Source organism: Trichomonas vaginalis, chromosome V, assembly GCF_026262505.1.
Source record: "Trichomonas vaginalis G3 chromosome V, whole genome shotgun sequence".
Taxonomy (NCBI): domain Eukaryota; phylum Parabasalia; order Trichomonadida; family Trichomonadidae; genus Trichomonas; species Trichomonas vaginalis.
The window spans coordinates 15,838,548-15,866,120 of NC_067207.1; the positions used below are offsets into that span (position 1 = coordinate 15,838,548).

General features: G+C 33.1%; 13 protein-coding genes across 13 annotated transcripts, besides 4 other annotated features; 7 read left to right on the top strand and 6 right to left on the bottom strand.

Annotated features, from left to right (window-relative positions):
- Window positions 1-3,784: part of a mobile genetic element that runs on past the window's edge.
- Window positions 194-469, bottom strand: TVAGG3_0344080 (protein of unknown function, DUF4106 family; the record flags this gene model as incomplete). Its single annotated transcript, XM_051230825.1, has 1 exon — window positions 194-469. One exon carries the CDS (start codon window positions 467-469, stop codon window positions 194-196), a length of 276 nt encoding a protein of 91 aa, XP_051100555.1.
- Window positions 1,107-1,517, bottom strand: TVAGG3_0344090 (protein of unknown function, DUF4106 family; the record flags this gene model as incomplete). The annotated part of the gene is made up of 1 exon (XM_051230826.1): window positions 1,107-1,517. One exon carries the CDS (start codon window positions 1,515-1,517, stop codon window positions 1,107-1,109), a length of 411 nt encoding a protein of 136 aa, XP_051100556.1.
- On the bottom strand, window positions 2,186-2,711 carry TVAGG3_0344100 (uncharacterized protein; the record flags this gene model as incomplete). The annotated part of the gene is made up of 1 exon (XM_051230827.1): window positions 2,186-2,711. A coding segment is annotated over one exon (526 nt), but the record flags the coding sequence as incomplete, so codon positions are not given.
- A 221-nt stretch (window positions 3,785-4,005) lies between the features above and the next one.
- On the bottom strand, window positions 4,006-6,097 carry TVAGG3_0344110 (protein of unknown function, DUF4106 family; the record flags this gene model as incomplete). The annotated part of the gene is made up of 1 exon (XM_051230828.1): window positions 4,006-6,097. A coding segment is annotated over one exon (2,092 nt), but the record flags the coding sequence as incomplete, so codon positions are not given.
- Window positions 6,098-6,275: 178 nt separating this feature from the next.
- Window positions 6,276-9,058, bottom strand: TVAGG3_0344120 (uncharacterized protein; the record flags this gene model as incomplete). Its single annotated transcript, XM_001323150.1, has 1 exon — window positions 7,636-8,583. One exon carries the CDS (start codon window positions 8,581-8,583, stop codon window positions 7,636-7,638), a length of 948 nt encoding a protein of 315 aa, XP_001323185.1.
- A 54-nt stretch (window positions 9,059-9,112) lies between these two features.
- TVAGG3_0344130 (GTPase activator protein) lies at window positions 9,113-12,650 on the top strand (the record flags this gene model as incomplete). Its single annotated transcript, XM_001323149.1, has 1 exon — window positions 9,139-12,600. One exon carries the CDS (start codon window positions 9,139-9,141, stop codon window positions 12,598-12,600), a length of 3,462 nt encoding a protein of 1,153 aa, XP_001323184.1.
- Window positions 12,651-13,279: 629 nt separating this feature from the next.
- On the top strand, window positions 13,280-14,143 carry TVAGG3_0344140 (cytoplasmic tRNA 2-thiolation protein 2 family; the record flags this gene model as incomplete). Its single annotated transcript, XM_001323148.1, has 1 exon — window positions 13,290-14,078. One exon carries the CDS (start codon window positions 13,290-13,292, stop codon window positions 14,076-14,078), a length of 789 nt encoding a protein of 262 aa, XP_001323183.1.
- A 71-nt stretch (window positions 14,144-14,214) lies between these two features.
- On the bottom strand, window positions 14,215-14,808 carry TVAGG3_0344150 (GTPase protein; the record flags this gene model as incomplete). The annotated part of the gene is made up of 1 exon (XM_001323147.1): window positions 14,215-14,808. One exon carries the CDS (start codon window positions 14,806-14,808, stop codon window positions 14,215-14,217), a length of 594 nt encoding a protein of 197 aa, XP_001323182.1.
- Window positions 14,809-14,932: 124 nt separating this feature from the next.
- Window positions 14,933-15,854: a mobile genetic element.
- Window positions 15,855-15,944: 90 nt separating this feature from the next.
- Window positions 15,945-17,091, top strand: TVAGG3_0344170 (ribosomal L38e protein family; the record flags this gene model as incomplete). Its single annotated transcript, XM_001323146.1, has 1 exon — window positions 16,102-16,383. The coding sequence occupies one exon, from the start codon at window positions 16,102-16,104 to the stop codon at window positions 16,381-16,383; it is 282 nt and encodes a 93-aa protein (XP_001323181.1).
- Window positions 17,092-18,089: 998 nt separating this feature from the next.
- On the top strand, window positions 18,090-18,850 carry TVAGG3_0344180 (transcription-initiator DNA-binding domain ibd family; the record flags this gene model as incomplete). Its single annotated transcript, XM_001323145.2, has 1 exon — window positions 18,094-18,804. The coding sequence occupies one exon, from the start codon at window positions 18,094-18,096 to the stop codon at window positions 18,802-18,804; it is 711 nt and encodes a 236-aa protein (XP_001323180.1).
- A 1,726-nt stretch (window positions 18,851-20,576) lies between these two features.
- Window positions 20,577-22,576, top strand: TVAGG3_0344190 (uncharacterized protein; the record flags this gene model as incomplete). Its single annotated transcript, XM_001323144.1, has 1 exon — window positions 20,579-22,570. The coding sequence occupies one exon, from the start codon at window positions 20,579-20,581 to the stop codon at window positions 22,568-22,570; it is 1,992 nt and encodes a 663-aa protein (XP_001323179.1).
- A 1,037-nt stretch (window positions 22,577-23,613) lies between these two features.
- Window positions 23,614-23,654: a mobile genetic element.
- Window positions 23,614-23,654: a terminal%2Cinverted (terminal inverted repeat of ISTv3 transposon ID:TVAGG3_0344200).
- A 3,292-nt stretch (window positions 23,655-26,946) lies between these two features.
- Window positions 26,947-27,309, top strand: TVAGG3_0344210 (uncharacterized protein; the record flags this gene model as incomplete). The annotated part of the gene is made up of 1 exon (XM_051230829.1): window positions 26,947-27,309. One exon carries the CDS (start codon window positions 26,947-26,949, stop codon window positions 27,307-27,309), a length of 363 nt encoding a protein of 120 aa, XP_051100559.1.
- Window positions 27,310-27,327: 18 nt separating this feature from the next.
- TVAGG3_0344220 (serine threonine-protein phosphatase family) lies at window positions 27,328-27,570 on the top strand (the record flags this gene model as incomplete). Its single annotated transcript, XM_051230830.1, has 1 exon — window positions 27,328-27,570. One exon carries the CDS (start codon window positions 27,328-27,330, stop codon window positions 27,568-27,570), a length of 243 nt encoding a protein of 80 aa, XP_051100560.1.
- Between the last annotated feature and the right edge of the window lie 3 nt (window positions 27,571-27,573).

The following is a 27,573-nucleotide window of genomic DNA, read 5'->3' on the forward strand; positions in this document are numbered from 1 at the left end:
CACATGGCGTTTCTTGAAGTTCTCTGTCTAAGAAGTTCAAATATTTTGTAAAGACATAGAACTTTCCTTTGTCTACACGAACAAACAAAACAGGGTCTTTCATATCGTTCAAAAGTGTGTAAAGTCCTTTACATGAAATAAAGTCTATATTGTTTTTCTTCAAACATCTTTCAAGAAGTTTTGACATTTTTACTTAGCAAATAAATTTTAATGAAATGTTGTGGTCGTCAAATATTTTTATGACGTCTGGGAAACTATATTTTAAGTTCAACGTTTCACCTCCTTTCATAACGTATATCTTGTCAATGACATTATATGAAACACCACAGCAAGCAATGTCGGGTTCTATTTCTTTGATGTTTATATCGTCTGCCTCTGTCAAAAGTTTCAATAGTTCTTTCAAAACTTCATGAGGTGCGATGACATATGAGTTCACTTTTACAGGGTTGTGCTCAACCAAGTTTAACATTAGACCTAAAGCTTGACAAATCTTCTCCTGAGTTTTAAGTTTGTCTTTAAGTTGTTGGTAGTCGTTTCGAATATCTGCAACAGAACTTAAGTCTCTGCTAACTTCAGGATATGTTGGTTGTTCTTTTACAGGAACTATTGTTATACCATCTTCGTCTTCGTATGGTTTCCCCACTTCAACATCTCTTTCTTTGACATTGACAACAACACTTTGACTGTTTGTTTGAGTTGGTGAATTTAACTTCACATCTGCCATCGCCATTAAACCTTTTGAAACACTTACGCTTCTATTTTTCGGAAATGACATTTTACTTAGAATAAAAAGATGGACGTATTCGAGTATCTCTTCGAATTGAAGCAGAACAAAGTTTACACACACAAACAATACAAATACATTGACAGAATAGTTCTTTACACAAACAATGGAAAATGTTATAGAATAGCAGTCTTTGCTGAACCTAAATATTTTCATAAAGCAAAGAAAGTTGGTATAACTGAAATGGTGAAAGTTCTTGAAGCAGACAAAAATATAACTTCAAAACTTACAGATATTTCTAAAGGTAAGTTTATCTTACAATATTATGTCAAAACTGGCGTACTGTCAATATTTGACGGAGAGAAGTCAGTTCAAGAACAACTTACTGACCTGCTGCCAAAATCTGCTCGATGGAAGCTGTCGTTATGCCAATCTGAGGAGCCCCAGCAGGTTTCATCGAACGAATCTTCAAAAGAGCATCTTCCGTGAAAAGTGCTATTGGTTTTGTAAACTTCTTTGCTCTCAGTTCATCTGGACCGTCTCTGTCACCAGTATATTGTATTTGAACTGTACCAACAGTTGAAATACCACCCATAAAGTCTTCTGAGTCAGCAAATGGAATGCCAAGCCAAAAGTTTGAACGGTCTCCATTTGTATATTGGGTTTTTTGACCTCCTGTATGAGTCCATACTTTCACATATGGCATAATAGAACTTTGCATTTCAGGGTTAATGGTCGTTGTGAAGTTGTTGTTAAAGTTCATAGCATCTAATGTCAAGTTGTATGACCTCATATCCTCAACTGTAGAATATTCTTCTCTTGGATAATATTTGCCATCTATGTTTATATGATATTTAATACCGGGGTTGTAGAAACAAGAATAGTCATTTATAGTTCGTCTGAACAGTACAAACATAGTATCTGCATGTTTCATTGCAGTTGTTAAAGCAATATCTGTTCTTGCACCTGGGTCAGCACTTTGGTTTCCAACTTCACCTGCAAAGTCTTTGACAGATATTTGGTGTATAGGGAACATAAGTGGAACTGCAATATATTTGGCAGCTAAAGCATTTGAAATATCTGGGTCCAACATATAGACTGCAAGTCTGCTTTCTATTCTCTTGCATTCAAACTTTTCGCATGTGAACTTAACTGGGTCCCAAGCAGTTCCAGCAGCATTGAAGTAGTAGTTTACTTCAGTGTTGAGGTTTGAGAAACCAAAGTCTAAGTCAACTTTGTCTTTGCAAAAGTCACAGAACTTGGCTCCACCAGTTCCAGCTACAGTAAGAGTGAATGGGTCTTGTGTTGGTGCAATGACTAAGTTATTTTTGCTTGGAGTAAGTTCGATAGAAATTTTTCCTGCCCAGTTTGGCAAGTATCTTAAAAACCTGAAGATGAGGAAAGATGACAAAGGAACTCTAAGTTTCAGTTTTACTTTGGTTACTGCTGCTGCAGTTTGTCCAGAAAGGTCAACATAAACTCCTGGAACGTTAGGGTCAAGTCTTCTTATTTTCTCAATAGTTGCATACTGGTCTGTTTGTTCTCTAGCTTGTGGTTGTACTGAGTTTCTCAAAGCGAACCATTCATAGTTTGCCCATGTTACTGTTTGAACTAAGTCAGAGTTAGAATATATCTTATATCCCATGAAAACTTCTGGAGCATATTGGTATCCGACATAGAAAATTCCATTGCAACCTTTCTTGTCAGACAACTTGGCAGAAGGTTTTATTTCAATGTCTTGTTCCACGTATAAGAATGAGTTGTCAATAGAAATAATATGAAACCTGTCGCATGCAATATCTACTGTTGTTGAAGAACCTTCTCCAAACTCACCTACGTTTCCATAAGAAACAGCAGTTGTATATTCGTAAGTTCCAGGAACTATTTCTGACCTTCTAATGGCATTGTCGCATTCGTTATACCATTCGGAAACATTTCCATTCATGGCATCCAAAACTGTTGGCGTTATATTCTGAGCGGCGTACATTTCATATGGGTAAAAATATAGAATAGTTGGATTTATATGTCATAATAGAACCCACGTGGACCAAGCTTTACTTTCTTCCTGACTGAGTTTTTAACTCTTCTTTTTCCTTCATTGCCACTACTTTCACTAGATGAAGTTACTTCTTCACTACTTTCACTTTGTTCTACTCTTCTTCTTTGGTGTCGCTTTGGTAACTTGCCCTCTGCTTCAAGTTGTTGCATCTTTGCCTCATGTTCACCTAGTATGTTGTAAATTTCCCATGTCCTTTTTGCCTTTGGGCTCTGGTCGCCCATCTCAGGTAACCAATATCCTAGAAAGAGTTTGTCATAGTTTGTATTTGAGTCGTCGCTTATTGTTTGCATGACTCTTTCCTGAGTTTCCGGTTCAAGCTCTTCAAACAGAGCTTGTCCATATGGAATATGCTCGTTTCCAAATATATGTTTTTGTAGCCATTCTGGTTTTCTTTCCATGTTACCAATTATATCTTTTGTGAATGGGAAAGCTTTTACCCAATCTTTCAGTCTTTCGTCATTTATTTCTGTAGTTGGTTTTATTTTGTCAAGGAACATGTTTTTCAATACTAACATTTCATTTGGTACTGTCCATTTGAGTTTTCTTAAATATTCATCCCTTCTCAGGTCATTGTCTGCAAAGTAAGTTTTTATGACATTTTGTAAACTTTCGTTTGCAAGGTCATGTACAATAGGTTCTCTTCCTTCTCCCTCCCTAACTTTCTTTCTAAACTCTTCACCAAATATACCATCTCTATGGTTCTGTGTAGTTCTTTGAGATAAATGTTCTAGAACGTCAGGTGTTATATTTCCATCAGCCATGTTCATTTCATACTGGTCCAAAATATCTGCATCTTTCATATCTTTCAATGGCATTAAAGCCGCGCTGAAAATACCAGCTATATCTGGTTCACCATTGACTTCCATTGCGTCTACAACTTCTTGGAATTGTGGTTGTAAGTTTATGAACCACCTATCCGGGTTAGCTTTATGACCCCATCTCATTGTAGTTCCATCGTCTGCAGAAACAAAAGTAGGTTTGTTTCCATCTTGGTTAGGTTCTGAATGAACTTTAAACAATGTTTCATTTCTATATGTTTTCTTGAAATTTAACCTTTTATTTTCACCGAGTTCATCCGAAGATTGAACGTTAAATGCTCGTAAGTAAAAAGGGTTGTTGTATTTGTGTACATTTTCTTTCAGTACTTCCATTCTATGCTGAATATTTTCATCTGGTGTTGGAGTCTTTTGTATGTCGGCAAACATTTTTCGATATTCTTCTACTATGTCAGCCGAATTTTTTTTAGACTCTTGGAAATATTCCATATTCTCCGCATACTCTTGTTGAGGGTCAAGATTTTTCGGCTGTTCCAAATCTTCATCTAGTTCTGTGAAGTTAGTTTCCAAAGGAGTGACTTGTTCGTTTCCTTCAGGCTCTTCTAGCTGTTGTTGCTGAACTATTTCTTCCATGTCTGGTTGTATCTGAACTTCTTCCTGTGGAGTTTCTTGTACCTCATCTGCTGGCATTTCATATATTCCGAGACCGTTTTTAAAAAGTTCCCTTTCTAAGTCATCCGGACTCATAAACCTTTCTTCTTTCGTTCCGTCTCTATTTTTTACGCGTTTCATGAAGAGAGTTAAATTGTCATTTAGCTCTGACATCAAATATCTCGGAGTAAATTCGTTCATGTCATTTGGATGATATGCTATTAAATCATATCCCTTAGCGAGCTTGTATTTTCCAGGTTTGAGATTATATCCCCTTTGGTGCAGAGCCATAAAGCTAAATAGGTTCGGGTCAGTATTTCCATCCTTGAACTTTCTAATAGCTTCTTTATATCTGTCACTAAAGTCAATAGTATCTGGGTAACCATAGTCTTCTTTAAGCATTTTTAAGAATTCTTGGTTTCCTTGTTCTCTACTTCTTTTATGTCCTTGCTCTGTTTGTGGAGGTGGTTGTTGTGCAGGGTTTTGAACTGTTGGTTGCTGTGCTGGTTGTGGAGGTGGTTGTTGTGCAGGGTTTTGAACTGTTGGTTGCTGTGCTGGTTGTTGCTGTTGTTGTGTTGGTTTTGGTGCATGCCTGTGTCTGTGTCCATGTGACGATGTAAATGTGTTAGGTAGTCCTGGTGCAGGTGCTTCTCTTGGAGGGTTTGGTGGTATATAAGTTCCACTAGCTAGTATATAAGTTCCACCAGCTGGTACATAAGTTCCACCAGCTGGCACATATGTTCCATCTGCAGCGTAATGTCCTACCTGACTTTTCGTTTTTAAGAAAGCATTTACTAGGTCTGTTTTGGTCTGTTGTAACTCTTTTTCTTGACTTTTCACAACAGTTGCTCTAACGGCGTCATAGGCACTTTGAACTGCCTGTCTCGTTGCTGCATCTGTTATTTTCGTCATATTTTGTGCTACTTCTTTTAACTCTTTGTCGAAACCTTCAGACTTCAGTTTCTTTCCAGATGAGAAGTCGTTCACTTGTTTCACCTTACTATGAAGAGCTTCGAAGGCGTTCTTAAAGTCAGCATTTGTTAAAGTTTCATTTGAACTGTCTTCATCCGCTTGTATTTTTGTCCTTATTGACCCTATAAGCTGGGCTGCTTTAGCGTTGGCTTGGGCATCTAACCAGTCATTGTTAGCTTTTATATATTCCGCGCTTTTCATTGCCTTTTGCATGGCTGCGTCGTTATTTTTACTTTCTTGTGCTAAGTTTTCATACTGTACGGTTTGGTTTTGCAACTGTAAAAGTTTTTCTGCCTTTACATTTGCTTCAACTTCCTTTTTATACTCATCGCTATCCATATATGTCTTCAGGGCTTTTTGTTTTATCTCTTCATCTTTCAGTACTTTATATCGAGTAGTATGGTTTTTCAAATTTACAACATCTTGTTCCATTTTTGCTACTTCTGCTGCTTTTTCTGACACTTTTTTCGCATATTCCTCTGTACTTAGTTCTTTCAGTTGTTCTTCTTTCTTCTTTTTCTCTACGTTTAACTCATTGAGTTTCTTTGTGTGTCTGTCATATTCTAGTTTCTTTTCATTTTCACCTATTTGCTTCTGTATGTCTATGTTTGACTTTTTGACATCTGCTATTTGATTTTTGAGTGAACTCAAATTCATTTGACTTTGAGGGTTATAGGCTGTTCCGTCTGCAGCTCCACCATAGCCTGCCATTTTCGCTAAAAGTGCCGCTCTTAAACCTCCACTCTGTGCACCAACAACTCGGTTTAAAAGCATAGGATTGCTTGACATTTGTTGCAACATAGTGGGGTCATTCAGCATTTGTTGTTGCAACTGTTGTTGTGGTGTTAGTCTTACTATTGGATGTTTCAATGCTCTCTTCCTCTTACGTATATTCTTACGTAGCTTACGTGGCATTTTAAGTGAAGTTAAAAAGCGGTTTTATACTAAACATCTTCGGGGCTAGAGGGCACGAAGTGCCTGGAAGCCCCAATGCCTTTTTTTTTTTTTTTTTTTTTTTCTATACATGTAGCATAAAGCGTAATGATAATTTTTTGTGATCGATTATGTGAGAAAATTCAGAAAAAAAAACAATCTCAAATGATGTTCACTTGCATCATTCTGTAATTGAACTTATTGATATTTCAAATATTGAAAATGTTCTTTTATGATCAAAGCAGTTATCACTCAATGATCATCCAGGATTTCCATAATGAAAATTTCATTACTGCAAGATTTTTATTAATTAATGTATTATAAATGATTAAAGTCGAAATGAAATACTTAGAGAAAAGATTATTACATTATTCCAACTCAGAATGGTATGATGTTTACAAATCTACATATTCTGGTATAATTTTCAGCACAAATCAGGTGTATGAAGAAAAAACAGGAGATTTTTATGTAAGACAAGTCTATTTTTCGAATCTTGGTGATAATGGAGTTATTATCCTTAGATCATATGATCTCAAGTCACTTATTTCATTATGCACGTTTGAAAACTCTTCCAGAATAAATGGTTATGGTGGATCAATATACATAAGCCAAGGTCAAAGTTCAATCAGAAAAGTTTGCAGTTTTGGATCTAAATCGTTTGGTCACGGAAAGTTTTGCTTTATTGAGGTGAATGATAATTCAGCAATGATCAATCAAATTCATGATTCATCAATAACATTTAGTAATCGAGGAATTCAAAGTGGATATGCTACACTTGAATTTCGATATGGTGATATTTCAGTTTTACAGAATAACATAACAAAGAACTATTGTGAATATAATGCAGCTTTTTCACAATCGAATGGAAAAAGTATGTTAGTAAAATTCTCAATTATTGATGAAAATTATGCAAATTCTAGAATTTGTCTATCAAAGTCTGTAATATTGCATTTTTTCAGTATTATTTTCATAAACAACTCTGCTTTTGCGTCTAATTCGTACAATGGAATGTTTTATTTTATTGAATGCGACGGAACTTTTGATTATTGTTACTTTGCAGATAACAAACAAAACGGTCAATATTTATTTGGAATTGAAGAACCACATAATGCAGTTATTGTTAATAACTCATATGTTGAACATTCAGAATATTTGTTTGCAAAAGGTAAAGATGTTACAATTGTAAATCCCAAAGAAAATACATATAATCTAAAACTTCTTTCAACAGGACTATGTCCACGAGGTCCTAATTTTATGTACAGTGAGAAAGTGAATAAATTCACTGAATTACATCAGCTTAAAAGCATCAATAATTTCAAAATCCGAAGAAGATAGAAAAAAAACTATAATTTTCTTATTGTATTTGTTTGATACTAAAAAGTTCTGTTTAATAAAAAATATAATTTTTCAAAAGATAAAAATCGAAATAGGAAATTGTTACCATAACCTTTTTTAAAATAAATCAAGCAAAAATAAGAATAGAATATATATTATTCAGAAGCAAAAAAAATATTATTAAATTATTGTGGTTTTCCAGTCTTCCATGATTGTAAAGCGTTTTGTAATAACTTGCTAGCATCAGAGTACATATCAGCGTAAAGACGAGATACAGCGTAGTCGAGATATCTTTGAATACAAGCAGATAACGAAGGATCTGGTTGTGGGTAACATTTTGTAACGAGAGGAATTCCCTGTTCTTTAAAGTATTGTAAAGCGGGCTCGCGATTGTATTTGCAGTTCGGAATTGACGCGCATGGCTCAGCTGCAGGAGCTGCAGGCTTTGGAGCTGGTTTCGGTGGATCGGCTGGCTTAGGAGCTGGCTTTGGTGGATCCTGAGGTGGTGGCGTTGGCTTTGGAGCTGGTTCTGACGGAGGAACGTAAGGATTTGATGGAGGAACGTATGGATTCTCGGCAGGAGCACTTGGAGGAGGCATTTGGTATGTATTTGGCTGTGGTGTTGTTGGAGGAGGCATACTTGGCATTGTTGGAGCTGGATCTTGCTTTTGTGGAATAGAATTTACATCTTCGGCTGGAGCTTCGTTACCATCTGACTCTCCATTTTGTTCTATTTGCTTCTTCAGCTTGATAGCAAATATTTTGCAATCTTTTTCGCGTTTTGCCGAAGCATCGTCATCAAACATACCGTAGATGGCGCTCATCATCAAGAGCTTTCCAATCATTGCATTCTTTCTAACGCCGTTCTTGATCTTGCCTGTAAGATCGTCCCAAATTGCATTTACGAAGTGGCGAGTGTTTGTAACATCTTCTTCTTGGAACTCTCTGACGTTGTCTCTGACATTTTGATAGAATTCAACGGCTTCTTCGCTTGCTCCTCCTTCATTGATGATATCTGTTGCTTGATTGAGGAAAAAATGCGTAAGAACGACTCTTGTGGGTTCGTTATTAATCTTTTGAGCATAATTGTAATATTTTCCAAAGGCAGCAAACTCTTCTGGTATATTACTCATCTTCTCTGTATAAAAATGTCAAAAAAAATAGTTGTCACGTTTTATCACAGCACCGGAAAAATTTATTTAGTAATCAAATTTATTTAATAATTGTTAAATGGTGATATGCAAATATCTAATTGAGAAAGTTTGGCGAACAAAACTCAAAAAATCAATTTCGAAATTTGAATCCTAAAAGTGTATCATCATGATATAAGTAAATTTTGCATGTACGCATGAATAAAATGATATTTTACTCAATAAACTCAACATTTGCCTAATATTTGTTTCAAAAAATGTCTAATTACGAATTTTATTTTGATTGGAACTTCTATAATACAAGGTTTCTGAAAATATTAGTCATTCATAAAGTATTTCGATGCTTCTTGGAGATATCACAGATGAATCCTCATTCATTCATGAAAAATGAACGTAAATAAAGTAAAAAATAACTAATATCTTAATAGTTTGTCAGGTAGAAACACCTTGTGATGATATTTTGATCCTCTGATACAGTCTCATATCAGTGAATTGAAATTTGACAATTTTTTTCGAAATTTTTTTAATATTTAGTGCATGAATCAGCAGCCTGATACTGCTCATGATTGCATTGATTTACTCAGGGGTATGATTGAAGAATTGAAGCAATTAAAAGATGATAAATCAAAGCCAGAAATATTTTTCAATCAATACAACGTAAATGTTCCAAACATATCTGAGTACAAGATCATTCCTTCATTAAATCACATTTTATTGACAGAACCAATTAAAGATGCAAAAATTCGGAATTTATTTTGGTCAATCTTAGTCCATTATTCATCAAACTCCGACACTGATGATTACAGTAAATGGATTGAACTTTACAAAGTTTTTCTTATTAATCAAACAAGTTATGACGAATGGATCGATAGTTTAGCCCAGAAAGTAAAAGGCAAGAAAAGATTTTGGTTCTGGTTTGGTGTTTTATCAAATTTACCAATTTCCGAGCTAGTAAAATATCATTACGCTCAAAAAATCTCAAAACCCGAAGATATTACAAAATGTATTGGATCAGAATACAAAATTGCAGTTGAATTTATTATCAATTGCATTAGAGTTGATAATTCCGATGTAGAAAATATTTTATCCGAAATTTTTTATCCAATAATGAAATTTACAACAATTGGAAGCGAAAACCTCTCAAGCATGCGAGCCAAATTCCTTAACAACTCTAAAAAGAACGTAGATAAATTCATTCAAAGCATTCCTGAAGAATCCAGAAAAATTGTGTATAATTACTTTGTTAAATCAGCCTACAACAGTCCCAATCACGAAAAGAGGCTCCAACTCAGAAAGATCACTCACTCATTCTGCAGAATTTTCGGTATCCAAGTCACATCAAAATTAATTTCGGATACATACTTAATTATACACGATAACGAAGAACTGGCGTGTTTCATATTCGCCAACCTCTTCGATTTCTTCAAACAAACGGAATATTCCATAGATTCAATAAATTTAACAGAAAATTTACTGAAAAATGTCAATTTTGAGGTTTCTGCCAATTCCCTGATTTCCCAACTCGCTGTCACTTTCTCTCCGATACTTTTATCCATAGACAAAAAAGAACTTTTGGAATGGAGAGATAAATCGAAGATAAAGAACGACAGAGTGAAGCCAAGCAAGGAAGTTGTGGAGCTATGTAATCATACGATGGAGATTTACGATGATCCGTCCTCTTTCGACCTTTTTATGAACGAATATTGCGAATTATTTAATAATTTCTTTTCTCCTTACAGAATCAACCAGAACGTAATTAAGAATCGCTTCTGTATTCATATAAGAGAACAACTTACTAAGTTGCCGGCAGAACAACTCATAAATCGTTGTCTTTCGTTTGTAAATCTGATTTTGTCGAAAGGATTCCCTCAAAGCTCGCTGTCTAGGTTTATTGAGACGTTAGTATTCATTCAGACTCGTTTGGCTGCCAATGTTTCGTCGAATATGTTTTTCATTTTCCAAAATTTCTTTAATCGGCTTACTGATATCATCGATGACATGAATTTCATCAATAACTTTAGGGTCACCTATTTATTGGTCTGTTCAACTCAGCCATCCAGTATTTCTGACGATTGTAGAACGAAATGGTGCGAAATTGTCCGAAAATCATTGCAATACGATGATCCACAGCCAATAAGTCTCATTGCTGCACATCATGCTCTCTATACTTTCTACACACATGCTATAAATGCAGAGTTACCAATAAATCTCTTAAAAGCTCTGGAAAAAAGAATCCAAAAAAGTGACAAAAATGAAATTATCGAAAGAATCGGAATTATTCATAGTTTACGGTCATTGCTTTCTGACAAACCAGAGATAAGGGACCAGCTAGGCGATATGATCGATAAAATTGCCGATAATTTCGATGATTTAACTGTATCTGCCTTATCTTTCTTAATTGCAGACGAAGTGTTCACTTTGAAGCAAGTTACAGACAAGACAAAGCAAATATGGAAACATTTCCTGCAAAAACCTATCACAAATTCAAAGCCTTTGAGATTTTTGACAATGTTTCCGCCAATTTACGACCAAATCTCAAAGATATTCCCAGAATTCTTCGATATGATTATCGATAAGATCATAGAGTCAGTAAATACCTTAGAAAACGATGAAGACGAAGCATTTTTAAGTCAATTACTCGATATCGTTCACGAAGCAGCTCTTAAGTCCAGAAATCCGATACTCTTTACAAACTCACTCAAAAAGCTCTTACCGTGCAAGAAAGAATTCATAAAACGCTGCATAAGCCGTAGTATTCCGAAATTCGCCTTGAGATTGAACCAGGAGTACGGAAACGTCAGTCCTCCTGAAGGGGACCACGAATCAGTCGCTGTAGTCAAAGAAGAAAGCGTTTTGTGCTTCAAAGCAATATCAAAAGATGAAGTTCGAATTTTCTCGAAATCCATGTACAACTCGGACTGTTATGATGTCAAAGCGCATTATTTCGATCCAGATAAGCAACAAGAGAAATATGAAGAAAAATCTTGTAATTTTGTAGAAGAAAAGCGGGAGAACTCCAACTTTAACGAGAACATGCAATCGTACATCGACATTTTGAACGGATTTGAGTCCCCTCACTTGAATTCTGAACCGAAACTGAACCAGGAAGAATGGCCTTCATCCAGGGAGTTCATCAACAGCTTTGACTTCGCGTTCATATCACGGGAAGACGAAAATGTCACTGATTCCGATAATAATGAGAAGATTATTTGCCAAATCCCAACAGCTATGTCATTACTGTGTTCTTTGTACAAAGATCTAGAAGACATGCATTATTCTGGCACGCTCCACCTCGTCGATCTCGCTGAAAAGAACACAAGAACAATTTCACCGGGGGAAACGATAAGAATTGGCTTAGTTTACGTGGCAAAAAATCAAACAGATCAAAATGACATTTTACGGAATATTTGGACCGACGATCTTGTTACTGAGCGGTTCAAGAGCTTCGTGAGGAGCCTAGGAAGCATTGTTGACCTATCAAAGCACATTTATTTCAACGGCAAAATGGATTCCAACACATATACGAACGGAAGGTATCATTGCTTCTACAGCAATGAGTCCTACGAGGTTATGTTCCATACTGCCCCATTAATGCCAACAGATTATAAGGAAGCTCAGCAAATTTACAAAAAACGTCACATCGGTAACGATAACATCAATGTTATATGGAGCGAAAATGAACAGGACTACAATCCATTGACAATTTCCTCCCAATTTAACGATGCTCACGTTATAATTTACCCAATAAACGGATCTGACGATTTATTCAGAGTTTCTATCTACAGAAAGAAGAAGGAGCTCAGTTTCGGACCAGCTACAAGCGATACAATCATTTCTAGCAAATCTTTGCCGTTTTTAGTTAGATGGACTGCAATTTTTGCTGACAGAGAAGCGAGAAGAGGATCAACAACAATTGTTCCTGCTTTAGAATTTATTAATTCTATTAGATACCTCGAAAACGCGATGACTAACAAAACAGACAAACAATCTAACAATTAGCACAATTATTCTTGCTTTTTGTGTTTTGTAAATGTGATATATGTGTTTAATTTTTATTTTTCTCTAATTTTTCTCTTCAAATCATCTCAAAATGGTTTGAGATAAAATATTATTTAAAATTAATGATATTTCACAGTGCATTGCCAAGATATTTTCAATAGAAATGTCAATGACATGCATATCACGAGGTCTTGTATCAAAATTCTACAATTCCCAGAAGGATTCATCTAAAAGATTTTCGAGATCACTATCTTTTATGAAATGGATTCATGATATAATTTTTCTATTATTCTTTCACTCGTATTTTGCCATTTCTTTGAGAAAGAATCAATCTCAAACAACATTATCAAGAGCGCAGCTTCTGTTTTAGGACATAATATAACAGTGCTACCACTGTTTCGGACAGAGATTGTTGCTTGTAAATTAGTTTTATTCTTTATGTTTGGAATGAATAAAAGTCGTTTAATATGAATTCAATGAAGAAAAGGCTAGAAATAGGGAATATCTGCTATTTATTTGATTCTTTCAGAAATGGGTAACAAATTCAGGGAGATTATTTTACAATTTGAGTTAAAAAGGCGAATGATATTATTTTTCTTAAAGTTCGAGACTTTAAATAGGTATTGGCAGAATATGCATTGAAAGTGGTCAAAAATTTTCCCAAAAAAAATTTTCAAAAGAAAAATCGCATGAGTGGGATTTGCCCTGGTTGCAAGCAAGAAAAGGAACTTTTTGCACTCAGAAAGTGCACACCCAAGTGTGATAACTGCACTTGTGAACAAATTGGCAAGCAATATATGAATATTTTTAGAAAATCTACAATGGAATTAAAGAGACATACTCTGAATATCTTAGTTGCTGTATCAGGTGGTCCGTGTTCAATGTTTGCGTATACTATTCTTACAGAAAGAGTTGATACAAAGAGGCCAGGAAAAAGCAGTGCAATTCGTAAAATTGAACCTATTTCAACAAAGCAATTAGATTTACCTAACTTACATCATATTGACAAGTTTACTGTTAAGAATGTTGTTGATTATGCAGAAAATCACGATTTCAATTGCGTTGTTTTTGGAGACTCAATGGATTTCATTACACTTAAGATCCTTGGATATATTTCACTTGGTAGACCTGATCTGATTCCATACATTGCAGGAAATGATTTTACGACTTACAAAAATGTTGCAATTCTTAGACCTGCACGTACTTTACTAACATCAGAGCTTAAGTTTTGGTGTGATACACATCATGTTGCCACAACAAATGAAAAATCTTTACTTCAGAAGGAATTTGAAGTTGAAAAGCATATGCTGGATAATATAATTGCTGATGGTAACGATACTACTGTACATTCTGTTCAAAGTATGGGCGAAAAAATGCCTCAGACGAAGTATACAGAAAAATGCCCTATTTGTGGTCTGCCTGCTGAAACAAGTGAATCTCCTTGCGCAATCTGCCTTGTAGAAGCTAAATCTATATAGAAATATATTAAGTTTGTTTTTCATATCTAATTGTGAATAAAAAAAGTAAGAAAAATACATAATCCATTAAATTATAAGTAAATCCGTTTTAGTGTTTTTAATATTAAAACAAATAATACAATCTGAATAAAATAATTTAGCAGCAAGACTTCTTAGGTTCAGTTTCTGCTGTTGGTTGAACAGAATTCGATGGGTTGCCCAATACAATATCTCCTTTTTGTACGGAATGCAAAACTTCTTGAGCTAATTTATAAAAAGTTTCTTTGATATTTGTATTTTCCTTGGCAGATGTTTCAATGTACTCTAAATCGAAGTTTTCGACAAATTTTTGTATTTCATCTTTTGTTATTTTTCTTTCTTCTATTAAATCAATTTTTGAGCCAACTAAAAGAATCCTGCAATTTTTATGGCATAATGAACGAATGTCATTGAGCCATGTTTCCAAATGTTGAAAAGAAAGGTGGTCATTAATTGCGAAAAACAAAACTACGCCAACAGCATTTCTAAAATATGCTTTGGCTAATGATCTGTACTGCTCTTGTCCTGCTGTATCCCATATTTGAAGTTTGATTTGCGTTTTATCAATATTTAAATTATACGGCATAAATTCAACGCCAACTGTTTCTTCAGAATTATCGCTGTATGTGTTTCTGCATAATCTATGAACTAATGATGTCTTGCCAACAGCTTGATCACCCACAAGGAGAAACTTGAATGTATACGAATTCATAATTTATTGAATTGAGTATTGTCGGCGGTTTGATTTTTCATTACGTTATAATCACGAATGTTTTCAATTCCTGGATAATTGTTAATTAAACATGAAATTTGACAGGCATCTGCCAGATGAATCCAAAGGTGACCAAACTATTTTTTGAAAGTCCGCCATAACTTTAATGGTACTATTTCAGCGTGTACAATGAATACAAAAATTCTAAGAGTGCCACATAAAATAGTACTTTAGACTTGAGTTAATGCTACCAAGCAAATGTTAAAAAGATGACTTTAGTGTTTTGATAATCAAAGATTAAAATCATTATTGTCTAAATCAATAATCATAACGACAGAAGTTAATGTTTTTTCATCAGTGCTTTAAATCCACTTTTAAAAGTATACCTCAAAAATCAAAATATCAAAAAAAATTGGCCGATAGGTTTGGCTTTAATTTTTGTCTGCTTTTATGATTTGATATGGATGTTATAATTTTAAAAGTTGAGCCAAATTCACCAATAGATTTTTGAGATTTGCAAATACTCAATAATTTTCAGCGTGTTATCTTTTATTAAAAGAACTATTTGGTTTCAGTATCATATAAATTGATATTTACTTTCTATTTGAACCTTCATTTAGCTAATGATTTAATAATACAGATTTCATCTAGTCCTTATAAGAGAATTTTGAATTTGTTATAATAAAAAAACAAACAGATATAGCTTACACTTCTATAATAAAGATACCTTTTATAGAAATCAGTATGAAATGTGTTTTGGCTTATTGGAAGCATATCAGACATAATCGCCATAATCAAAAAATCTATATACCCAATAAGTAATAAATTTGTCGATATAGATTTTCCATAAAATTAGTTTTTAGTCTGATCTTAAAATAAATTTAATTTTTTATAAAAAAAATCACATTTAAAAGTACCTTTTTAGTAGCTCGAAATCCTGTTGGTGGATTTCGGGCGTACTTCAAAATTAGCTTTTCTTCTACATATGCAAGCTATATTTTAAATATGGAGCAAATCGGATCGGCGAAAGTAGTTTAGTTACCTTTGATGAATCCAACATTTCGATTGTTGTAACTATTTTAAGTGTAAAAAAATGATGAGCATACTATTTCTACTGCTGTTTCGTCATGATCCAGGAACAAATGTAAGAAATTTCGATTTTTCAGAATAATCACATTATTTCGCATTTTTAAAGCATTATCGCTATTTAGATCACAAAAATGAGTTCAACTCTAATGTCCTTTACAAATAATTCCAAGACCCTGAAGACACAAGAATAAAAGTGACGCTATTATGCCCAAACAAGTACTTACTGCTCGTCAATTTGTAGAGAGATGTATGGCTCCAGATGCAAAAAATGTTGTTATACTTCGTGTTAACGATGAGACAGCTAAGTTTAAGCTCAAAACAACAAAACAACTCTATACCCTTACTGTTAAGAAAGGAGAACTTATACAACAAGTCATTGATTCTCTCCCCGAAAAATTCCGCGATACAATTGTTGACAAAAAGAAAAAAGTTGATCCATATTTTCAAATTGATGAAGAACAACCTGCAGAAAATCAGCAACAATAATGTTATTTTACCTTTAAAATACTAAATTTGTCATGTTTTTATCTAATTATAGTATAAATTCAAATATAAAATGGAAACAAATTTATTAATTCAATAATGCCCATATGTATAGTGTTATAAATCATCTAGAAATGTATGTGTTCAATAAAATTATATTAGATGCCCAACTTTTCTATAGAGCAATTTTTAAAACCAATTTGATGAATCTTGAATATAAGAAATATGAATAATATCACTCACATCGAGTGCTTTTCTTGTCTGGTTAATGTAAAAATTCTTGTTATGTGATACAATTGGAAAAATAAAATTCAATGACCAAATAGTTTTAAATAGTAATGATTGTGTTGAATTAAAACAGGAAATCCTGTTTGATAGTAATGCATTTCATCATAGAGGTCAAAAATATATTAAAACAAATCAACATGAGTTGAATAATTTCAATATTTAAAGAATCAATTGAAAAAACTAAACGCAAAGAAAGTCTTGATTTTGAATCACAAACAACTAATACCAATTATGAATCAAAAATCAGTGAGGCTCCACTTCCACTATGTTTTCCTCCTGTATTTAATTTACAAAAACATACATCAAACCAAAGCGATAATATCATTGAAAATATCTTAATTCATAAGTCTTCCAATGATGATACTTCGCAGTTGTAATTTTTTATATATTTTGTTTGTATTTTCATCATGTAAAGAATTTCACCCTGTTTATTGAATTCACTGTTGTTTCCCCTTGAACATTCTATTCTAATTTTTAAGGGCTGATATTAATATAGATAAAATTTTTTATTAGGCGATAAATATTAGACAAAAGAATGCTACTTGAATATGTTGTTAATTTGATATAGGTTTTATAAAGGTGTTGAGAATTCGAGAAGATTGTGATAGCGGAAGCTTTAGAGATTTATTATGTAATATCTAGATGGAAAGACATGATTAACTGCCAGAAAATCTCTAAAAATATTGACATTATAAAATATTCTTTCGAAAAATTTCAATATATTTTTCGGCAAATTAAGCTAATACGATAATGATTTAAAATTATATGATTTAAAAGAATTTAGTTACATAAAATTCAAAACAATAAATGATCATTCAAATACAAAAAAATTGAATGCTATATCAATATAAATTTTAAACCGAATTTTAATGATGAATAATAGGATATATGACATTATCTTAATCAGAGAATTCTTTTTCTAAGAAAAATCCATAAACAACCATTCAAAAAAATATAATAAGATAGAAAAATGAGATTACTCGAATAACAACAAAAAAATTTTAAATAAAAAAAGTTGTTCACTCAATTTTTCAATGAGTTAATATTTTTTATATAAACAGAAAAGTTTAAAATCACATAAACCAATGATTATTAAACATTTTAATTTGTGAGAATTTTTTAATTCATATGGTTTCAAATTTTCCTTGTATTCTTATTATATATACAGACCGAATATTTGATCTTAATTTGTTGCACGTTGAATTTTCTATTCTCAAAACACTTAATTCTGAGAAACTTTTCAAAAATCAAAAAAATAGCATTGACCAAAAATGAAAAAATTGATATATGCTTGGAACTCTATAATATCTTAAAAATCAAAACTACTTTTTTGAGACCATTTTTTAAAGAATCACAATCTCTCACAAAAATCCACGATTTTTCTGAGATTGAATTCTGATATCATTTTTTTCATTATTATTCTCTATGGCTGAACTTTGCACACTCATCGTTGGCGGAAGACATTTCATGTCTTTGACAGCTGGATTCCCAATCCCCAAGCATAAATCAGGCGCTCTTCAACAGATTCTCGGAATGAACTTTTACTATCCAGATTCAATTACTCGCGATGACTTCGAATTTTCAAATACAGAAAGCAATGAAGAGTTAAACCTTGTCAGCAGATCTTTCAACGCAAAGATTACACCACCACATAAGGACTCTCATCCTGAAAAAGCCTCTGATATTATCATTGAACCACATAACATCGGACTTCTTCCAGCATCTGAGTGGTCCCCAAGACAAACTAACCTCGAAGAGATCAAAGCTTCATATTTCACCAGAAGAAACGGCACAGCTCGTTCTTTTGACCTCAAATTGTACAACGCCCTCTGCATCACCAAGAATTACGAATCAGCTTACAAATTCGTTGGAGTCATGTGGATTGATTCCAAGCATTTCAAGATCAACGAAAAGATCTTCTCACAGTTCCTCGGCAACAAATCAGAGTTCTTAACCTTGTTCGACAAGCAGGGCTTAATTAACAAGTACGGTTTCGAGCAAGTTTTCAAAGGCGCAAACCCTGTATTTTCAAGAGATGTTTCCTGTGATGATGTTGATGATTGCACTGTCTGCAGCTTCAAGGATCCACTTAATAGATTTTCTAGAGATAAACCATTTGAAAGGGTTGATCTCTAAATTCGTGTATATCTTTATGTATATAATAAATTTGTATGTATCATGCTTATTAATTAAATTCTTTTTTTCCTTTTTCATTTTTTATGATTGGTTTTGGAGATACGAAAAATTATTCCGAATTTGCAGGTATCTGTATCTATTTCGAATTAAGGAGAAAACTTTTATTATGCATATGATGCATTATATTAGGGGAAATGCAGAAGAAAGTACCATAAAAGTAGAAAAAATTATATTTCATCGGATGAGAAATCGAATTTACATTAAATCCTTAGTGGGTATTTATATCTCAATGTATATAATTAGGAAATTACCAAAGTTAAGCCTATATTCTCAAGTATAACAGTTGTTCCTTCGAAGATTTAGATCTGTCATTTTTTTCTTCCTTCGACACCAAAAATAATGACAAACTAGCTGTAGCGAATTTCTGGAAATCATCGATAATTGCACATGGGCTGCCAAAAGCTAATGACATATCGACACACGACTGGATCTGTTATGTCTACAAAAATAACTTAATATCTGGTAATTAGGTATTATACCAAACCTTTAACTCATAACTATTTTTATCATTTCTAATAATGTTAAATATAGTAATCACCTTTCCAATACTTTGAACATATTTTCAAAATCATCAAATATATTTTTCATAAGTAGTATTTTTGTATATGTAAAGTTAATATAATTGGGAAATACTATAATGTTTTACATGTATTCAATGTATTCTTTACAATTAATATCATAAAAAATATAAATATTGGTTTTAGGATAAAATGGTCTTGATTACCAATGAGTCTATTATAAAAAATGACTTCAACAATAGGTAGGCCTATATTTATAACCCAAAAACAATACAATATTTGTTATTGCATTGAAATACATGGATTCTTTGAGAATATTTATTTCCCAGATTGCAGTGTGTTTTTCGAAGTCATTTGTTCACTTTTATTGATAAAAATTTTGAATTTTTTGAAATATATAGTTCTTTTCAACATAAATGATTATCATTATTGAACAAAAGGTAAATAATGGAAGTGTATCGCATTTTATCTAAATTTCTTTCGATGATATGCATAATTTGAAGCTATTGGATACGTAATATCTTCAATTTTCAGATGAACTTGCGGTAATTAGCTAAGTTATAGCTGTGGGTGAGTTTGCTAAATGTTTTTAGATTCCAAATTTTTTTCGAAATCAAGAAAATGAAGAAAAACATCTATGAATTTCATAAGGAATTTGTTTTTTCAAAAAAAATTTGGAACAATTTGAAGTTAAAAACAGTTTTTTTGATAATTATAATCAATAATTAGTGATTTTATTACTATGAAAGAATATTATTTTAAATACCTATTCTAATTATAATAATCAGTTACTAAAATATTGATTAATTATCATCTTATATAAAAAATTAATAAAGTCTCTATGTTTCAGAGTAATCAATCTTTCATAATATTCAATGGTATTATTATGACCATATATGTTTATGCTCTGAGTGCTTCATAATCTGTTATGAAATACGAAATTCATAATACAAGACAAATGAATATAACCATTAGTTTTCCACTAGTTTAAAGAGGATGTTTCATACTAAAAACATGTAGACAAATTAAATTATGGATGTTGCAAATGAAAGTTCATTTAAATGAGTTTTCCTTATAAAACAGCTATCCATAGGGTTGCTAAATTAATACAGTCTTTCAAAATGGCTTAATATTAAGAAGTATATTTCTTGATGAAAGGAGTTGGCAAAAAATTATATAAAAAGTGACAATTTCAAATGTCTAAAAAAGGAAAATCGAAGAAAGGAAACAGCGAATTACCACCAGGTATGGAACTTCCACCAATGGAAGGAATGGAAGGCATGGATGGTGATTTTGAAATTCAAAATATGGACGATATCGAACTTGATGAAGATGATTACGCAGCACTCGGAATAGAACCTCCAAAGAAAGGCAAAAGCAAGGCTAAAGAAGCCCCTGCAGTCATCGACCCCGCATCACTAAATTTAGATGAAGAAGGAAATATTGATGATATCAGTTTAGATGAAGACGAGCTGAAGGCAATGGGTATGGATATTAACGATTTAGATGAGGATGAAAAGAAAATGATGCAGGCCAAAGAAAAGAAAAAAGCTCCAGAAAAGAAGCCAGAAGCGAAGAAACCAGCTCCAAAGGCTAAACCAAAGCCAGAACCAGAGCCAGAAGAAGATGGCGATGATGAGGGAGATGAAGAAGCCCCGGTTGAGGTAGAAATGAATGATGAAGACGAAGCGCTTCTTAAAGAAGTCGTAGAATGCGAAATTAATGAATTACCAGACGATAATGATAACAAAGAAACAAAAATCAAGTTAGATAAGAAAGATGCGAAACATTCAGGTTCAAAAGAAAAATTCCACAAGAAAGACGTCGCGCAAATCACAAACTATGAAGATTACTTTAATTTCTTTGCAGCAAATGTCTTAAATTACATTGAATTCGCTGATGATAAAGAAAATTGCCAAGAATACCTTGAAAGAATCAAACATATGACTCCTTTCGTCGTACAAGGAAAGAGAGCAAAGTTCCCACCTATAAATGCTTATAAAACTCCAAAACCAGTACCTCCATTTGCCATGTGGAATAAAATCAGCAGTGGAAACCCAATAAATATTCCACCGGAGTTCGACATCGAAAAATCTCCAACAGATGTCCTCGATAAAGACTTTAAAGAGCTTATGAGGATTGCAACCGAATTAAAGACCAGAAAACAGCCAAAATCAGCACTTACAGTAGCCAGAGCAGCTAAACAAGTCAAGGACAGCATACACAAGCTTACAGAACCATGTTTTCTCACTACAGATTTGATTACTTGGGAATATCCAGCAGAAAATATGAATATTTCTGCAAAAGAAATCGCAATTCATGTCATTAATGTTACTACTACATTGAAGAACTACAGATTGGGCTTCAAAATCCCAGGATTTACCAAAGAACTTTATGTCAACGCTTCCAACGTTGGAGAGACATTAAACTTCGCAGGACTGAAGCCAGCAACATCAGCCAAGAAGTTCCAGAGCGAGCAAGGCATTCTTTCCCTTGAATCAGACCCTTCTGGCAAATCCAAACCAGTTGGCCAGGCCCATTTCTCTCTTGTTGAGTTAAACAGCGATATCAAGACCCAACACAAGATTGCCGTCGCTGGATCCACCGTTGAATTCGAAATTTTGGTGAATAAGCCGTTGGTCAAAGAGAAAATCGTTATTGATTCCTACGAATACCACATGTCGCCATTACTTGTCGGCCAAGATTTGAATATCAAGGCCCAACCACCAAAACAAGATCAGCCAGCGGCAGAACCACCGAAACAAGCCGCAAAGCCTGCCGCCAAACCAGCATCTAAACCAGCGGCCAAACAGCCTGCAAAGCCTCAGATTCAAATCCCAGAAGTTCGAATTATGTCAGATGAGGAATTGAGCTTGTTCTGGCCAGGACCAGTTCTCGAGAGGTTCCAAGAGATCGCTACTGAGATTGTTAAGTACTGCAAGTCCCATAAAATGCCTGTTCAGCCAGGTCTCGAAGATCAAGCCAGAAAAGTTGGAGAAAAGATTCAGGAAATGACTGCAAAGCAGGAAAGTGGCGAATTAACCTTAGAAATCTATAAAGAAGAAGTTAAAAAAGCAATTGAAAGAGAAAAGGCAAGAATTCCAACATTAGAGGAGAAATTCAGAGAAGAACATAAGGCATTTGTGTTTATGATGGTAGAACATTCCAAAGAACTCGAAGAAATGTAACTAAATCTTAATTTTTTTTTGAAAATTATTTCTTTTTTTTTCGATGGAAACTGGTCAATTTCATATATAATTTTTTGCTTCCCCATATATTAAACAGTTTTTCGTTCAATAATACCACAATTTAAAATGAAATCTTTTGTAATCCATAAATAAATTGATCGGGATAGGGGGATGTGTCATAACTATTATAGGGCTAAAGGAATCCTAATCGAGCATGTGGAAAATAGCAATTCTAACTTAATCAATAGGCGAATGTGCGTGAATATTACAATTAAATTTAAAAACTTATTTTGTGGAATGCATATATAATTAAACCATTAAGAAATCCAATTTGACATATTATTACATTCTGACATTTTTTTGTCAAAAGTTAATTTTTGATCGCATTATACTAGTGAGTATATTTCATTAAAAAACTTTATTCATTGTAAATATTTCAATTAACAAAAATATAAAAAAACATTAAGATTTATTTTTCTAAAAAGTTAAATGAAATATTTTTCTTTTCAAAACAATAAAATCAATTTGAACTTTTTATGAAGTTTAATAATTGTATTCGAGCTCATCTTAGTTGTCCGGTTATCTAATTTTCTGATCTTTTTAAATTGAACGATGTAAAATTTTTCCTCAAAATAATACACTCAATTAAATTTTGTTTGCTCTCAATTCAATTTCAACAATTATCTGTGACAATCTCTTTATGAGGAAATAAGTACATTTAGTCTAATTTGCTTAAATCATGTAATTTCATTCAAGGTCTGGTATCTCACTTCCTAGTTTCTCTATATTATTATCAATTATATCTGATATTCGACCTGGATTGAAAAAAACATCATGAGTTACTTTCTTAGTCCTTATTTTATTCTCATCTTACTTGAATATAATAGCAATTATTGATGCATATTCAATATTTATTCCATTTTTTGTCGATTCAACTAGTTTTTTTTTGAGTTTTTTTCATTATCGTCATTAATTATCGATATTAATAAAATATTTCATTTAAGTATCTGATGAATCCTGTATGGATTTCTTGATTTTCAGGCTGTTACATATTAAGTTCTGTCAAAATGTAAGCTATTGAATTTTTTGAGAGGGAAATAATCATCGAGGAAGTAAAAAGTGACGCTTTAGGAAATATTATTAGAAATATGATAATAAATATATTTGGAAAAAATATGTTTTTTTCAAAAATTGAAATGTTCATAGAATATTTTGAAATATGTAGGGAATTAAAAAAAAAAAAAAAAAAAAAAAAAAAGGTAGTGGGGCTTCCAGGCACTTCGTGCCTTCTAGCCCTGAAGATGTTTAGTATAAATGAAGTTTATATTCGGAGGGCTTCCAGGCACTTCGTGCCTTCTAGCCCTGAAGATGTTTAGTATAAATGAAGTTCTTATATACGGGTCTTCCAGGAGCTTTTCACAAATTATATATGTTTTCATGTTTTGTCACTTTTCTGTCACTTTTCAGGAAAAAACATTTTTATTATATATATAAAATGAATTTTACAAAACCACCACTACCCTTCTTTGGAAATAAGAGTAGATGTAAAGATATTATATTGAGAGAACTTAAGAAACTACCGAATGGTCTAACATTTGTAGATTTGTTCGGTGGAAGTTTCTATATATCCCATTTATGTCATACAATATTCCCAGACTCAAAGATTATATGCAATGACTTCGACAACTATATGAACCGTCTCAAACATATTCCAGACACTAACAATATATTGAAAGAGTTAAAAGAAAAGATACCTATAGGTAAGATGGAACGTATACCATTAGATAAGAAAGATATTGTAAGAGAGGTTTTGAAAAAAGCAGAATATATAGACTGGGATAGTATATCTGCTAGACTATTATATAGTGGTGCTATAAGAGTTCATGACATTGAAACACTTATGTCAAAAGTTTTATATCTTAACTATACAAATGTTTTCAAAGAGGACATAGAAAAATATATTGAGGGTATAGAGTTTGTGAGATGTCATTGGACAGAGTTGTATGAAAAATATAAAGACAAGGAAAATGTTTTCTTTATAGTGGACCCGCCGTGAAAAAACCAGAATTTTCGAAAAAGTGACACCAACTATTAAAGTTATTTTATTACTAGATTTATTTACAAATTATAAGATAATATCATTAACAAAATATATTTTTAATATAAATAAAAAACTTTTTTTATACAAAAAATTACAATCAATCGATAAATATTATAAAACATTTATTCCAAAAAGATTAAGAAATAGGTGGGATCCTGCATATAATATAATTTTATGTCATAAAGCTTACAAATTTTAGATGGACCACAGTGAGAATGTGAGTGGTTAATTTAAAGGTGGTCTGATAAAGATATCGAAGCTTACTCAACACAGCATGAAGCAGTTTCTAATACACAATCTTACTAGTGGTGTTTCGGTCGCCAGCGCTCTCATAGGGGTGCTGATTTCAAAAACCACTACTTCAAATTATTCAACAATACTCAATGCAGCATGAAGCAGCTACTACTGCTGTATCTTACTGGTAGCGTTTTGGTCGTTGGCTCTTGCACAGTCTCTCAGATTTTCAAAATTTTTTTTTCAACACTATCTTGTTTCGCTCTCAGAAAGCTATCCTACAAAGACATCGAAGCTTACTCAACACAGCATGAAGCAGTTTCTAATACACAATCTTACTAGTGGTGTTTCGGTCGCCAGCGCTCTCATAGGGGTGCTGATTTCAAAAACCACTACTTCAAATTATTCAACAATACTCAATGCAGCATGAAGCAGCTACTACTGCTGTATCTTACTGGTAGCGTTTTGGTCGTTGGCTCTTGCACAGTCTCTCAGATTTTCAAATTTTTTTTTCAACACTATCTTGTTTCGCTCTCAGAAAGCTATCCTACAAAGACATCGAAGCTTACTCAACACAGCATGAAGCAGTTTCTAATACACAATCTTACTAGTGGTGTTTCGGTCGCCAGCGCTCTCATAGGGGTGCTGATTTCAAAAACCACTACTTCAAATTATTCAACAATACTCAATGCAGCATGAAGCAGCTACTACTGCTGTATCTTACTGGTAGCGTTTTGGTCGTTGGCTCTTGCACAGTCTCTCAGATTTTCAAATTTTTTTTTCAACACTATCTTGTTTCGCTCTCAGAAAGCTATCCTACAAAGACATCGAAGCTTACTCAACACAGCATGAAGCAGTTTCTAATACACAATCTTACTAGTGGTGTTTCGGTCGCCAGCGCTCTCATAGGGGTGCTGATTTCAAAAACCACTACTTCAAATTATTCAACAATACTCAATGCAGCATGAAGCAGCTACTACTGCTGTATCTTACTGGTAGCGTTTTGGTCGTTGGCTCTTGCACAGTCTCTCAGATTTTCAAAATTTTTTTTCAACACTATCTTGTTTCGCTCTCAGAAAGCTATCCTACAAAGACATCGAAGCTTACTCAAAACAGCATGAAGCAGTTTCTAATACACAATCTTACTAGTGGTGTTTCGGTCGCCAGCGCTCTCATAGGGGTGCTGATTTCAAAAACCACTACTTCAAATTATTCAACAATACTCAATGCAGCATGAAGCAGTTTCTAATAAATATATACATATATAAATATATACATATATAAATATATACATATATAAATATATACATATATAAATATATAAATATATACATATATAAATATATACATATATAAATATATAAATATATACATATATAAATATATACATATATAAATATATACATATATAAATATATACATATATAAATATATACATATATAAATATACATATATATATAAATATATAAATAACAAAATATAATCAAAAAATAGTGTTTGGAAATTTAAGGTTAAGTGTCACTTTTTCTACTGTCACTTTTTCGTAAATTCTACCACACTCGTTTGTGAGATGTCATTGGACAGAGTTGTATGAAAAATATAAAGACAAGGAAAATGTTTTCTTTATAGTGGACCCGCCGTTCTATAACACATGGGATTTTCAATACCAAGTAGACTGGACTTTGAGAGACTCTTTAGAAACTTTAGACGTTTTACATAACTGTCCATGCTTTTACTTTACATCCGATAAAAGTGGTTTGGAAACCGTTATGAGATGGTTAGAGGACATACATGACTATGAGTTTATATATGACAAGATAGAATATGAGAGAGGTCCCATAAACTGGAGAAAGTGTCATAACAAAGAAATTTTATTGGTAACTAAATGTGGTTTGAAATAGGACTACTTGTTTTAGGTTTTTTCCATTGTGTCATTTATTTATTTGACGTGGCAGAAAGATATAGAGAATATGAAGATGAACCAATGCCTGCAAATGTTCAGTATATGTACTCGTAAGAGATATTTTTATCTAATATTAAATGGACGCACAGAACTTAGCGAATGCACAGCAACCTGGACAACCAAACCCAGAGAATATTCCAAATGAAGTTAGAATACAAACTGCAATGGCAAACTATGGTCAAGTGCCAACAGATGTACAAATGCAAACTGCCATGTCAAATGACGCTGCGTTAGGTTTGCCACCATGGTATGCAAATATGAGATGGAAAGAGTTTTATACAAACCCTGAAGTGGGATATAAACAACTCTATGCAGATGACGCGAACACAGGAGTTGACCCAGAGTATGTTTTCTACCAGAGGAGAAACAGAATGTATGAGCTCCAGTTAAAGAATGCTATGGAACTCAACAGGAAACGTAAGAGACTAGGCGGACATTAGATTTTTACATATAGTAAAATGGGTTTCTTCAGTAGTATTGGAAACTTCTTTCGAAATGTTGGAAGAGGTATATGGAATGGAATAAAAACCGTAGGAAGAGGAATTTGGAACGGAGTCAAAAATATTGGCAAAAGAGTAGGTCAGTTCGTTGGTATTATACCTAAAGACCCTGAACCAGAAGAACAAGCTCCTGTTATACAACAGCCTGAACCTGCACCACAGTCTAGTTGGCAACCAAATCCAACACCTCAACCGTATTAAAAA